Source organism: Parus major, chromosome 7 (assembly GCF_001522545.3).
Source record: "Parus major isolate Abel chromosome 7, Parus_major1.1, whole genome shotgun sequence".
Lineage (NCBI taxonomy): Eukaryota > Metazoa > Chordata > Aves > Passeriformes > Paridae > Parus > Parus major.
The window spans coordinates 17,148,813-17,162,828 of record NC_031776.1 but is presented as its reverse complement, the minus strand read 5'-3'; the positions used below and the strand labels follow the sequence as shown (position 1 = coordinate 17,162,828).

The 14,016-nt window shown below is 38.0% G+C and overlaps 1 protein-coding gene across 4 annotated transcripts in view; it reads left to right on the top strand.

Moving 5' to 3' along the window:
• RAPGEF4 (Rap guanine nucleotide exchange factor 4) overlaps positions 1 to 14,016 on the top strand; it is a 145,718-nt gene that overhangs the window by 98,278 nt on the left and 33,424 nt on the right. For all 4 annotated transcript variants that reach the window (XM_015635212.3, XM_015635211.3, XM_015635213.3 and 1 more), the window contains 7 exons: positions 438 to 522; positions 3,949 to 4,009; positions 4,811 to 4,887; positions 5,999 to 6,145; positions 7,408 to 7,523; positions 10,590 to 10,678; positions 12,804 to 12,882. In XM_015635212.3, the coding sequence (XP_015490698.1) occupies positions 438 to 522; positions 3,949 to 4,009; positions 4,811 to 4,887; positions 5,999 to 6,145; positions 7,408 to 7,523; positions 10,590 to 10,678; positions 12,804 to 12,882 (654 nt within the window). The remainder of the gene's footprint in view (positions 1 to 437; positions 523 to 3,948; positions 4,010 to 4,810; positions 4,888 to 5,998; positions 6,146 to 7,407; positions 7,524 to 10,589; positions 10,679 to 12,803; positions 12,883 to 14,016) is intronic.

Sequence of the window (14,016 nt, the reverse complement as noted above, 5' to 3'; positions counted from 1 at the left end):
CAGAAGTTCACACACTCCTTTACAAACCACTACTACTGTGTTTGCTACAACTAGATAGTGCTGCATGTGAAAAATAGTGCATGCCCCACACCCAGGAGTCCTTTTGAAAGGAACAAATCTTTATGTACCATTTCGGATTTATATAACCATTTTATACATCTATAGAACACTTGATTTAATCAGAAAAGCTGCCTAATCAGGATCTCTCTAAGGTGGTTGCCATGGCTGCTGCTCAGTGTCATTCAGGTAGCGTTCACAGAGCTTCCATCCTTTGTGTATTTCAGTCCTCCGACCAGAAATATCATTCAGTCCCTGTTAGTGATGCTGTACACTTCACTAGAGAGTACAGCAGCATTTTGTGGTTTTCTGTCCTTCTGTGAAGTATTTATTTTGGGCATTTATTGCATTTAGTTGTCCCTTTTATCTTCTCTCTATAGCCCTGGCCAGAGAACTGTAGATGACTTAGAATTTATATATGAAGAACTTCTCCACATTAAGGCCTTATCTCATCTTTCTACCACAGTAAGTAATTTTAAAAAATTTAACTCATAACCAAAAGAGAGCCTCAGTTTTTGCTTCTGGTTTTACTTCTGATTTTATTAAAGTTGGAGAGCTTGTAACCATACTTTCCATACAAAGAATTTATTCCATCTGTGAGGGTCACCCAAGCACTGTGCAGGTGTAAGTTGTCTATTAGAGATCAGATGTAATTGTCTTCCAGTATTTCTGCACAGCCTCTGTCTCCCTGACTTGGCACAGGTGCCGCTGTCTGGATCCCTGTTGTGTGTAAATGTAGGTACTGGTACTACTGAATCTTGCAGAATTGATTTCTGTAAGGAGTCTTGCCTTGAATCAGTTAGGAGGATGAATTACACTGTGGAGAAAAGTGCACTGTGCAGTGCTTGCTGGTTGGAGTTTGGTCATTGAATGAAAGAAAGCTTGTCAGACACGGTCTCCCTGAAGTGGTGAAGAACAGTGCAGAGAACCAAGGATAAATGGAATAGAAGGGAGACTGCATCTGTCTAATGTCTCACCATCATTGATACACTGTGTAGACAACTGAAACAAGCTAAATAGCACTTTTCTTGGTAGCAATAAGATCTGCATGCTTTCAGAAAAGGGAAACCAGTCAGAAAGTAGATCCATATTTGATCTTCTTCAGAATCTCTTGTTATTTTCAGTCATTCTCAGTTAACTTGGACAGATGCAGATAATTATGAAGCTGCATTACTGAAAGATAGTACTCCATCCAACATATAAAAGCCTGTACAATGTTTTTCAAAAAAAGTAGGCATTCAGAGTTGGTATCTGAATTACATTGGTGTTAAGGAAGCTTCCCAGTTTGACCATTTGTGAGACTCTGGCAGTCACACTCCCAGCATCAGAGACTGTCACTGCTGGGGCTGAAGCCCCTTCACAGCGGGCAGCTCCAGTGACTTGTCAGGTCCTGCTGGACTCCTACACATCCCCCACTCACACAGCCAGACCAGGCTTCCTCACTGCTTCTACCCCAGGTTTTCCATAGCAGAGCCTTGTATCTCTTGCTCCACAAAGCAAATTATTCAGTGTAGTAACACAGAAACAGCTTGAGCTGATGCCTCCAAGGAGTGACCCCCCAAAAAAGGATCCCCTGGGCATCCAAGCATTCATAAGTCTCATTCTTCTTCCTGTGTCCTGTGCTCCTGGTGTGTCTCCCAGTGTCCATTCACCTGGCTGGTGCCACTTGTGCCATTTGCTATGAAAAGGGTTGGTAGTCCATGGCCTCTGGTCTCTCTGGGCTCCCACACAGGGCTTGATCTGCAGACCAACTGCAGCTTGCAAACCAAGGGTACTCGCAGAGTTACCTGCACTAGATGTCTTCCTCAATGTGGGAACAGACATCCAAAAGCCTTAAAAATCCCTGGAATGTAGAGAAAAAAGTAATTAAAGAAAGACTACTACTATAAGATCCAGAAATTACCCTTTAAAAGTGAAAGAAAATAAACTACCCAGCATAGACAGAGATTGAGAGGGAGTGGAGAAAATTCTTGATACTGCAGATGTAACCTAGAACAAAAAAACCTGAAACGCAAAATATTTTCAGCTCAGATGAAAATGAGATTTGAGGTCAGGTACCACAACAAGTCCCATATGGAACAAGTACGGCAAATGATACAAACTGCAAAAAATACTTGGCATTTTGAAGTACAGAAGATTCCATATTTTTTAGTAAGAATCTGGAAATGCCAGCTTATTATGTGCATCATGAACTGAAGCAGAAGACAGACACCATGACTAGCTTAGAAGAAAAATCTTCAGAGGAACAACAGACAGCATTGCCTCTATGAAGCAGAAGATCAATAACCAATGAACTTGCAAGGAAATTGAATGTTTCATTTATTTTAAGTAAGGCATAAATTCTGAAATATTTAGTTTTCTAGATATGGCACAAGCAGTAGAAAGTAAAACAGATAAAGCTCAAGTCTCATGGTGGTGAACTAAAGCCTGCTAGAGAAACCTGTGAAGTTAATGTATGAAGGAAAAACATTTAATACAGTGTTGAAAACAAGTCAAACTTTGGTCTTCATCAAGTGGACTTATTCACTGCAAAGGCCAATGACTGAATCAACTGAGAAGACATCTGAGAAAATAAATGGATAGGAATGCTCTCTGCTATGTGCAGACAGTGCTAATGTCTGCATTGAGGTTGTATTTCCTGGCCTTATGAAAGTATCATTGCCTTTGAGCAGGAGTTATAATTGAGTTTGGTGAGCTAAGTTTTACAGAAGTTGCAGGCCTCTGAGTGTGTTCACTGGTCAGTGTACTTAAAAAAACCTGACCAAACACCTCTATTTATCTCTCTTTTTCTCCAGGCTGCAAAAAGGGAGTGCTTCCTGATTGTCAGGAAAGAGTTCTAGGACAGGTGGCTGATGTGGTATGTTTGTTCTTGGTGCCTGAGCACCAAGGTTGGGTGGGTGCCTTCAAGTACATCAATGCCCAGATTTTTCCACTCAGGAGATGCAGCCATCAGATTCTCATCTGGATTGTGTCCAGAATTTGAGAGTTCTTTCCCAAGTCTTTCTTTGTGGCCTAATTTTTATTTTTTTTAAAAAAAATTAAACAAACGAGACAGTGGCATGAAAATACTACTAGTGAATACATGTTGAAGCCAGCTCTTGATCTGTATTTGGCATGAAAAAATGAAAAATGGCTTGTCACCAGCTGTCATTCTCCAAATACATGAATCCTGCTGCTTGGAAATTGGCCTCTAAGTCCTTGGAGACTTGTTGTATGAAGAGAAACATAAAGCACACAGAAGAGCTCTACAGTGACAAAAAGCAGTTGTAAGCAGTGTCTCACTAGAGACAGCTGCCCAGTCAGTCAGAGCTATTCACACCAAGGGCAAAACAAGTCCAGCAAGGAGCTGGCTGACACCAAGGGCAGTGTCACATTCTCCAGTTCCTGGAAGAGGTAATGAGGTGGATGGTTTGCCTGGGAAGCTGTCAGGCAGAGAGGGGACTCAGCAAGTCCAGATGGCTGTGCCTCACAGCTTGACACAGCAGAAGCAGACAGACTTACATCAGTCTGAACCAGATTTCTCAGGAGAGAACAGGAATACTTCCATGGAGTAATTGACAATTGCTAGCTATCTTCTGTAACAGATTAACTATTACCATTTGAAACTTTGTGTGGTGTTAATCATGGATGATCATTTCACATGTGTGTGTACAAAGAAAGATGTGAAGACCCGTGTCTTAAAAGATGCCCTTGTTTGTTGAGTCATTTGGAGCCAGGAAATGGAGCTCTGTAAAGCCAATCAATAGGAATTAGGAGATCAAGTGAAGTCATTGATCAGTCATTGATCAATGATGCAGAGGGAAGGAAAGTACAACGGGGCTATATTATGTGACCTCATCACCAGGAGGAGTGAGATATATATAATAACTATGATTCTCTCTCTATTTTAAGGTAAAACGAGAATTAGCAGGTGTCCTCATTTTTGAATCACATCCCAAAGCAGGAACAGTCTGTAAGTAAATGGAGTTCTGTCAGATCTCTTTCTCACCTGTGCTATGAACATTTAAATTCCTAATGTTTAAATGACACGAGCAAAACTTGGATGCATTCTTCAAAATTGATTGTCACTTCACGTTTAAAACCTAGGGTAATAAGTGTTAGCTTAGTCTGTTGCCAAATGTGGGGACAACACCAAAATTCTGTATCCTTGGTTGAGAGTATGTATCACCTATGATTTGGGTGTGTTTTTATCTAGAATTTTTGGTATGACCAATCTCTGTTTAAAATGTATTTTAATATAATCCTGTATTTTAAAAAATCTTCTTGCACAAAAGAAAGTATTTTAAATGGTGGATTACTCAGACATGTTAATACTGAGAATTAATATTAATTAATTAACTCACAGAGTTAATACTGTGAATTTAATATTCATTTTAGCAAATGAATATTAAATTCACAGTCACTAGAGAACTTGGTTAGAATGTGGTGCTACTAGTTTTATCCAACCTGTGTGTTAATTAGTAATTGATAACCTGTTGTATTGATTTATTGATGTATTGATAAAGTAGTTGTTGGAACTGTCATAGAAAAGAAAAGCAACTTTCACATCAGTGTAATAAAATAATAACTATATGGGAACAAACTGTTTTTCTAAATTCTGAAGGCAATTGGTTTTACAACACAGTAAGGCCTTTTATAAGGTAGACATTTATATGACTGTAGAGTTACCTTGAATTTTATTGGGTGCAGAATCTGGCCCATTTATTATTTTGAATAACTATATTCTAACCATAAAATCTTTTCTCTTTTGTAGTATTTAATCAGGGAGAAGAAGGTACTTCTTGGTACATTATCCTAAAGGGATCAGTAAACGTAGTCATTTATGGCAAGGTATTTTTTTCAGAAGCTATTTTATATGATTGTTATTATTGAAACTGTAAGAGTAGACTTTGAAGGAATACAGTTTAATTTAGAGCAAAATTGCTTTGTCTGACAAAACAAATATATTGTACTTTTATTAAGAAATGATCCAGTGGTTTCACTGATTATACTTCCACTAGATTGCTCTATAATTTTGGGATATATTACACAGTTTCTGAATATAATCCATCAGAGTTACATCAGTATCTTTAGGACAAAGTAATTTGCTGGAATTTGGTGAACTGCCAGACTTCTCTCTCATGGGGGTTTTCCTCATCCCTTTACCACCATGTTGTCATGCATTTAGATGACTAACTGTTCTCATGCACTTCTGACAAAAGTACAGCTTTGTGGCTGGTGGCTCTCAGGTTGGATGAACCTCTTCCAAATTTATGCCAGCTATTCTTCTTAGTTAAGCCATAGACCAAAAAGCATCTTTATTAAATTTCCTGTTTATGAGAGGGATTTCTCAAGGTAAAAAAAGGTAGATCTTGGTATGCAGGAATCCCTTGAGACTTTAAAAACCCTCCTCTATTGATTTCTCATTCTGCGACTGAGAATCCTCCATTTGAAAACAAAGCATTTCACCAAAATCTAGCACAGGGGCCCTAGTGCTAAGTCTGTTCCTAAGTAACACATGTTTAGTCATGAGTTTTACATCACTGGGTGGGCCAGATCTTCTGTTACTGTAAATTGGAGGAAATGGAGCACTGCTGATGTACAACAGCTGGAGATGTGCTGTTCTGTGTTACTTCTGAAATCTTGATTTTATTTTTTAGGGCCTCTATAAATAAAAAACAAAATAGTCGACAACTTTCTGTCTTCAGCAGTCTGAGAAGAATCCTTTAAGCTGAATGTAATTTCAGAGAACAAGCTGATTCTTTTTCGTTCTTGCCTCTCTTTAGTAATAGTAATAACCAGCTATCAAGTATTGTTTCCTAGTCATTGTTTTGGCTGTTGATTTCCTGCCAAATTGATTTGTTTTGGTATTTGATTGTGAAGCCCACTGTTTGTACGAGGACTTTCAATAGAATGCAGAGTAATGATGGGTTTCTGCATGTAAATGTTTTGCTCTGTGCAGGGTGTGGTATGTACTCTACACGAAGGAGATGATTTTGGCAAGTTAGCACTTGTGAATGATGCTCCCAGAGCAGCATCCATTGTTCTGCGGGAAGACAACTGCCACTTCCTGAGAGTAGATAAGGAGGACTTCAACAGGATCCTTAGGGTAAGAGTGGGAAAGGCTGCCCTCACAGTGTGATATCAGAACCTACAAGTTTTTCTAGAGGCTGTCATTTCTATGAATATATTAGTTTTAATAACCTTGTTTGTAGCACATCTAATTGCGGAACAGAGATGTGACAGTCTAGGAGGTCAGGTAAAGAATATGTTCATCATCTTTCCTCTCTCAGTTCCCAGCTCAGACATGAAAATGCAACAGAATGGAATCTTTTCTCTCTCACATTCTGTAATCTAGCATTTACCCTGCTCAGTTTTTCCTTATGCTGCCCAGGATTTCTTGGTGATATTCCATCCAAATATTAAAAAAATGCAAGACCACCCCTTTTCCCACATAGGTCAGTATCAGGTACATTAAATTCAAGACTTTCAAGGCAGAATCAAATGGAAAATGGGGTAAGTTAGAGATGTCTTTACATAGATGTCTTTATCAGAGAACTCTAGAAAGATATTCCCAGACTAATTTTATTCATTTTGGGGTAAACGTGTTCCAAACTCCAACTGTAATTCAGGCTATTTTGTGGTCATTCATAGTAGAGGAAGCCAGAACTATTATCATCCTATATTTAAACCTATATATGCCCAGTATCACAGCAGTTAAACCATTCCAGAGAGGGTACTCCACTAGAAAAATTTCTTGTGGTTACTGTACAAAAGGAATGAGGATCCCTTTGGCAGTAAGGTTGAGTTGACTGTGGAGACTTAAAACTGATTATGCTTTGGTCTGTATTTCAAAGAAAATCCAAGTCCATTGTCTTACTAATTTTTACCTGTGTTTTTTGAATGCACATTAGCTTTTTTCTTTTTCTACTATGAGTGAGCTGGTAGTAGAAAATGAACAATTTACTGAGCTAAGACTTCCTATTCTTGTCTTTTTTATTATTATTTCATTTTAGAGAAAATCAGATTATAGAAAATAGTGTTTGTATGTAAGTGGGGATACAGATTACATTACATACGACAAGTTGTGGAGAGACTTTTTCAGCAAACTTTTTTTAAAATTTGACCTCCATAAAAAGGAGATCTTTAACATAGTTCTTGCTCTAGTCTGTCCCACAATTCTCTGCTTCTTGCCTTGGTGCCAGTGCTTTCTTCTTGATTCTGCCTGAGGAAAACAGAAAAATGACAGATAAATACAGGGGGAAAGAACCAACACCAGTCTTTTGTGTTTGAAAGTCATGCAGTTTGTTAGAGTAACTAATCAGCCAAATCAGGTGCAGTCACATTTATTAAAAGTAACTTGTCTTGCAGGATGTGGAAGCAAATACAGTAAGACTCAAAGAACATGACCAAGACGTCTTGGTGTTGGAGAAGATCCCAGCAGGAAACAGAATTTCTAATCAAGGAAATCCACAGCCACAGCACAAGTATGTTTTCATTCAGTAGTGCAAATGTCAGACAATTATTAACCTTTTTAAATGGTACTATTATCCAAACAATAGCATATTCCATTTCGGTGGAAGACTGCAGTGCATATAAAGTACATAAGGTTTTCTTTTTTTAGTCATCAGCACATGGCACATACTCAATAATATATCCATTTCTAGCAGCACACCATCTCTATGTCTTTACACAATAATTCCCTAAAGATCTCAGTGTAAATACCACAAGTAATAGCTTTGAAATAGACTAAGCATGGAGATTGATGAAACCCTATTAATCTGAGTTACTGCATAAAGACGTGAGGAAAATTCATTGTTTTATTGTTAAGTACAGATATTTTGCATTTTGAGCTCTAGATGCTAATAAGAGTTTGCTATGCACAATTTATATACAAAACAAAGATCTCATACAATGAAAGTTGCAGAGCTTATCTTACAGAATAGTTTAGCACAGTAATAACAATATTAACTATATTTTCCTTTCTTACTGAAAGGGAAAAAGTACAATTCTGTTTGGATACTACTGTGATAAGAGTAGAGTGAGGCTGTTATCATTCTGAACATTAGTAAGACCCCTAAAGGCTTTATAAATGTGTTATTTGCAAATGGATACACGATTTTCTTCAGAAGCATTCAAACAATTTCAACAAGTTTTGAATCCTTTTCCCTGAACCTCACTTTCTCTCAGAAAAGAGCCAATTTATTGTGCAATACTTTGGGTACAGTTTTTATCTCATCTGGGATTTCATGTACTTATTTTATCTGCATGACTGAATGCAAAGATTTATAAATATCTGTGAAGGTCGAATAAACCATTCCTTGTATTTTATATACACTTCTCACATTTTTCAGGAACTTTATTTAATTTTTCGCTGTATTTATTAAAACATCAGGAAAAGCAATCTATGCTGCCAGGTGTACCCTTACACAAGTTTTACTTTGTCTAAAGGAGGGGAACTTGACTGTAGCTATTGGATTTGCATCAGCAGCTGCAATGCACAGCAACTTGCTCATAGATTTGAATCTATTTTCTTGGGTCTGAGACATTTTTCGTGCTTCCAAAAGTGAAAGTTCCATTTAAACATTTTGAAACATTGTCTTCCTTGCAAACGCATTTCACCAGTGTTACTTGTGTCATTTAACATTTTCTTTGTTAGAATGTGATAAAAATAGCCAGAGATATTTATGGTAAATGGTAAAGCTAGGCTGTATTTTAGGTCTTACATGCCAGGAATATTTTCAGGTAAAGCTCAGAATTTCACTTATGTAAATATTTTACTCATTTGGTCAGGTTTTGGGTACTATAAATGTGCCAGCAAGGGAGCTTTTGCTGGTAACTGTGACCATAGACATCAGTTACCCAAAAGAGGAAGTTACCCTGAAGTTTCACTGTCTGCTTTTCACCAGTTGGATTACTTTGTTAATACTGTGTTGGTACTGTCTTTATGTTTAAAGTCTTGAAAGTGAGTTCACTGGGTTTGAGGACGACATTTATTTTCTTACTAAATAGAATAAGTGGCTATATGTATGGTTGAGAATCCAAACCAAAATTACTAATGTTCCTTAATTTCCAGAATGTTACTGGGATGTGTTAGTTGAATATTTAGTACTTTTAAAAAGTACTAAATATTTTTGACTGCACAAAAGAGGAGCTCAACAGGCACCTCTTCTCAGGAAAAAACTGATTTTCTCATCTTGGCCTTGGGGAAAACTTCACTTTGGGAGCAGATCCTTTTGGTTACAGTTTGGATTCCACTGCCTCCTCTATGGAGGAGACAGAGCTCCTACACAGCTCCCTGAGCTGTGCTTTCAGACAATGACAGTTTCGCTTGGGAGGACTGGCTCTGAAGTTATCACTCCCAAGATCTAACTCTTTATGGGTGATCACACTCATGCAGGATGAATTCAGCAGCCCTGCAAGTCACTTCACTGTTCATTTTCACTTTCATATTCAGAGTACAGCAACCTGTGATTTCTCTGCTTCACTCACTCAGATACTTGGTTAGTATCTCTGTGAGAATGTGCACTGGCTTAACAAGTGTTTGTGTTCTTGGGACATCAATACAGTTCTTCCAAAGGGGTTGGCAGGTAAAAGAACTGTGACGGTCAGTGCTCAAAGTGAGGAGGAGCTCCCAGGAGCTCAGCTCCACCACTTATTTCTCAGCAGGAGCAGAGTATCTTCACTTCTCAGGGTTTTTTTTCTTTCTTTTTTTTTTCTTTTATTTTTTTTAAGTTTCATACTTTATCAGTTGAATTCCAAAAAAAAGAAAGGGAAAAAAAAAAAAAGATGCAAAGATTGAAAGAATGGAGGGAAATATTAAAAAAATCTGATCTGTGAGAAAAGAGAAAAAAAAGATGACACAACAAGTTTTCCAATATCATATGGTATTCTGCTGGTACTTAAAATCCTGCCAGCATTTTTGCATGAAGCAGAAAAACCTGGCTGTTGCACTAGTTCCCTCACCTCTCTAAATTAATTCCAGGAAATGGTACAATCCTCAGTTTATCAACTTGAAACACTTCAGCTATGCAAGGTATTTCACAAATTGGAAGATACAGTGTGCTATGTCATTATCTGCCCTCACTTTCCCAGACCAACCTCTGTCAGTGATGCTGAAGGAAATTGTTTCCCTGCTCTGACATTGATACACTTTCTTATTTCAGGCTCATAGTGAGCCTGTTTAAGCCCCTTTAATGACTGCAAGTTGCTGTTGTTACTGAGATATTTATTCTCAGTGCAGGAGCATTTCTGCTTGTAACTTCTCTGAGTTTGAACCATTGCAGCTCTGCAATGGTTGTAACCGTGGTGGTGTTATACTGAAATACTCGTGTGAGGAGGGAGCTGACTCTCATCCCTGGGCAGGGTGGAGAATGTGCCTGCTCCTGGGTTTAGAGGGGGGAAGATTGTGAGTGGTTTTGTCCTAATCACACAGAGATTCTGGTCAGGTGTTTGCACACAGCAGCACAGCAGTTCTGGTCTTCTTGCTGGTACACAATTCTTAATTAGCTCATTTGGCTGTGAGATGCTAACTGCTCCTTTCTCTTCCCCAGGTATATTGTGATGTCAGGAACCCCAGAGAAAATTTTAGAGCACTTTCTAGAAACTATGCGCCTTGAAGCAACTTTAAATGAAGCAACAGGTATCTACATGGCAGAAGCTGTTTTATTATTATCTCATCAGATGGATTTGCTGGGGGAACACTGCAATGTGATGCTTTGAAAAGCACCTAGTGGTAGTTTTTCCCAGAAGAACTGTCTACTGCTTTGAAACAACCCCAAGAGAATTAAGGAAATCCAGAATTAAAAATAGCAATCCACTTTTCCAAGCCTGTTCCATTGTATTTGTACTTTAAGGTCATAGTAGAACAGCAAAATCCTCCAAAGTGCCAGACCAGCAGTTACTGGCACAACCATAAGGCCTGGACAGAGCACCCCCATTAGTGATGGTACTTCTTGTTCTGGAGGTCACTTTAATACTGTGAAGTAGCTTGATACCTCCAGATGTTGCATTGTGCTAGTATAAATATTCTAAAATCTTCACGTCACATATAAAAGTATCACAATATAAATTGTGTGTTTCTGATACTTTCCCATGTGCAGGGAAAAAAGAGTTGTTACTCAAAGGAGAAGAATTCAGCACAAAATGGGCTGAGTCCCAGGAATGCAGATTGCTGCGTCTGCATTTAATGGGCTGCTTTTCATTAGTGTTAAGACAACAGAGAATTTACATATAGGGATATAGATACTTGCAGACTTACATTTAATAAGTATTTTAATTTTCTAAAAGAGTCAGGCACAAAAAATCCTCATAGTTCTGATAAAGTAATGCACAGACATATATTAAACTATGTAACATTGCTTTTTCAACTTCTTTTTGCACTATGGATGTCTGCAAAGTATGTATTAGAAGGTGTTCTTAAATCCAGTTAATCTGTTATTGACCTCGTAGTATTGGAGAAACCTGTATAGTCCAGTCCACCATAGTATATTCCACCAGTCCATAAATGGTGGAATAATTAAAAAATTACAGAATTTTTTTTTAAGTGTATGTTTTCACTACTTTAAAGACAAAAAAAAAAAAAAAAGAGGGATTCTTTTTATAGATACCTGTTTACTAGAATTGCAAGCAGAATATTGTTCTTCAGGCTTGTAGCTGTATAATCACAAGTTTGCCATCCACAGTATGCATGTGTTACATATTTTTCAAGACCAAATTATTTTAAAAATATTTTACAACTTTTTGTTAAGACATCTAGTGCAAGATTGTACCTATATCCTGATACAATATAAAAGTGCTGCAATTCCAGAGGTGAGTTTTGTCAACTGAGAGATACTTTCATACAGGAATTATACAAGTGGAAGAAACTATGCAATATCTTGCACAGTTATTTTCATATTTCTTCTACCATCCCTTACAATGTTTGTAAATGTTTCTGTTATATCAAACTGCAGAAAGTATACCTTGGGTACCGTGTTCACTGTTTCTCAGTGATTCCATATAAGCCCGCCAAACTCTTTCTGGCCTCTGCAGCCAGGCTTTATAAATCCTTCCTGTTGTTGCCACAAATACAAAGATAAGGCAAACTGGGGCTTACACCAGCTCTACCACAGGTCATTTTAGCAGAAAAAATAGCTTCCTGGGTTTTGCTAGAGAAAATGTCAGTCATGTTGTTCATATATGTTTTAATGTGAATGTAGTAACTGTGATATTTCTGAATCAAAATAAACCCAGAAATTTGACTGTCCATTTACCTCTTTTAGGCATTCTACTCACTGCTAGGAAATCAGCAACAAAATGAAATTATTTGCCTTCTCCTATGTAGGATATGCTAAATATTCTGCCTGGTGTTGTAACTCCTAAAGTCAAATGTTACAGCTCTTTTTAGGTGGCCACATGTGAAAGGCCTAATTCTTCCTTGCATAGAACTCCACACTTGGGGAGAAGTATATTCAAATATTTCACTTTAGCACAGATGTGGAGCTTTTTGCTGTGCCAGATTTCTCTTTGACACTGGCAAATGCCTATTGATGGAAGTGCAATGAAATTCATGCAGACAAGACTAGAAGGTTAATATTTTAGCTCATATTTGTTCATTACCCTTTTTTATACCTAATCCCAACAAAGAAAGTGAAAAAAGACCACTTTATTACCTACAGAAGGCTAATAAGATAGTTCAGGTGAAATAAAACTCATCCTTGAAATCCCCAAGTTGTTTGAAGAGGCTTGATTGACTGTTTTCTTTCTTTTTTCTTTTTTTTTCACAGATTCTGTTTTAAATGATTTTATTATGATGCACTGTGTTTTTATGCCAAATAGTCAGCTCTGCCCAGCCTTGATGGCACAATATCCTTTTTTAAAGTTAAGTCTCTTTAGCCATTGTACCTATCAATGAAGAAAATGGAGCTTCCCTCTTTCAAGGAGTACACCACGTTCCATGGAAGCCGTGCCTTGTGAGTAGATTCTCAGTGTCTGACTAGCAGCTGTCCATAGCTCAACAACTCTGAAATGGATAGTGTATAAGCCATGATGAGATACAGTACAGACCATGAAAAGTGTTTATTTCCTGTGCTGATTACTGTTCCAAGGGAAATAAATGTACTGCCCCTCCACCAGATAAGTGAAATTACATAAGGGTTTGGGTTGCCCTTCCTGTATCCTTCCTGTCTTTCTTGGGTTTTGCTGCACTACAGCATCTGCATTTTCACCAGGATAGTTATGTCTTGGTGATTTCAGTGTCCACTTTATAGATTGGAAGCTGCAAACTGCCTCTAGCAAGAGGCTGCCTGAACTTGCAGACTAATGGGTAACTAGTTTCTAGGTGCTGTCCTAATTGTTATGTAAAAGTAGTAATAATCTGTAATAATGGCCTATAGCAAATGCAAACAAACTGCAAGGGACTTCAGTTGGATGTGAATACTAGGAGATGAAATCTTAATAGTGGAGAGCATCAAGACCTGGGGGTGATTCTCATACTCTCTGCATGTTTCACAGGAGTCTGTGAAATGTCCATCTGTCAATTACTGGCAGGTTATTTAGTTTGGGGAGCTTTTGGGCACTGAGGGTTTTCCTTGTGCACAGTGACTTGAAGCTATCAAGTGACTGGGAACATTAAATAAACATATAATCTTTTCTGTTTTATAGAATTCTGACAGGGGTATAATAACTTCAGCTCCCTATTTATTTGTTTGGAATCGCAATGGTGTGAAAATGCTTTCCTTCAAGCTCAGTGGGGCGAGTGACATCTGGGAAAGCTCACCTCCTGAAACCACAAAATAGAGCATTGTGTCCTTGTCTGGCAAGCTTGAGAATCCATTTGTGTTACTCCTAGTGAGGAGAGTAATTGTTTTGAAAACCTTTGGACCCATGAAACTGGTCTGTTGAAGATTGTTCGCACACCTGAAAAAAACACATTTTCCAAAATCACACTGTTTTGGATATCAAAAGTATTATGAAATGCTGCTGCTGACAGCATTGAGA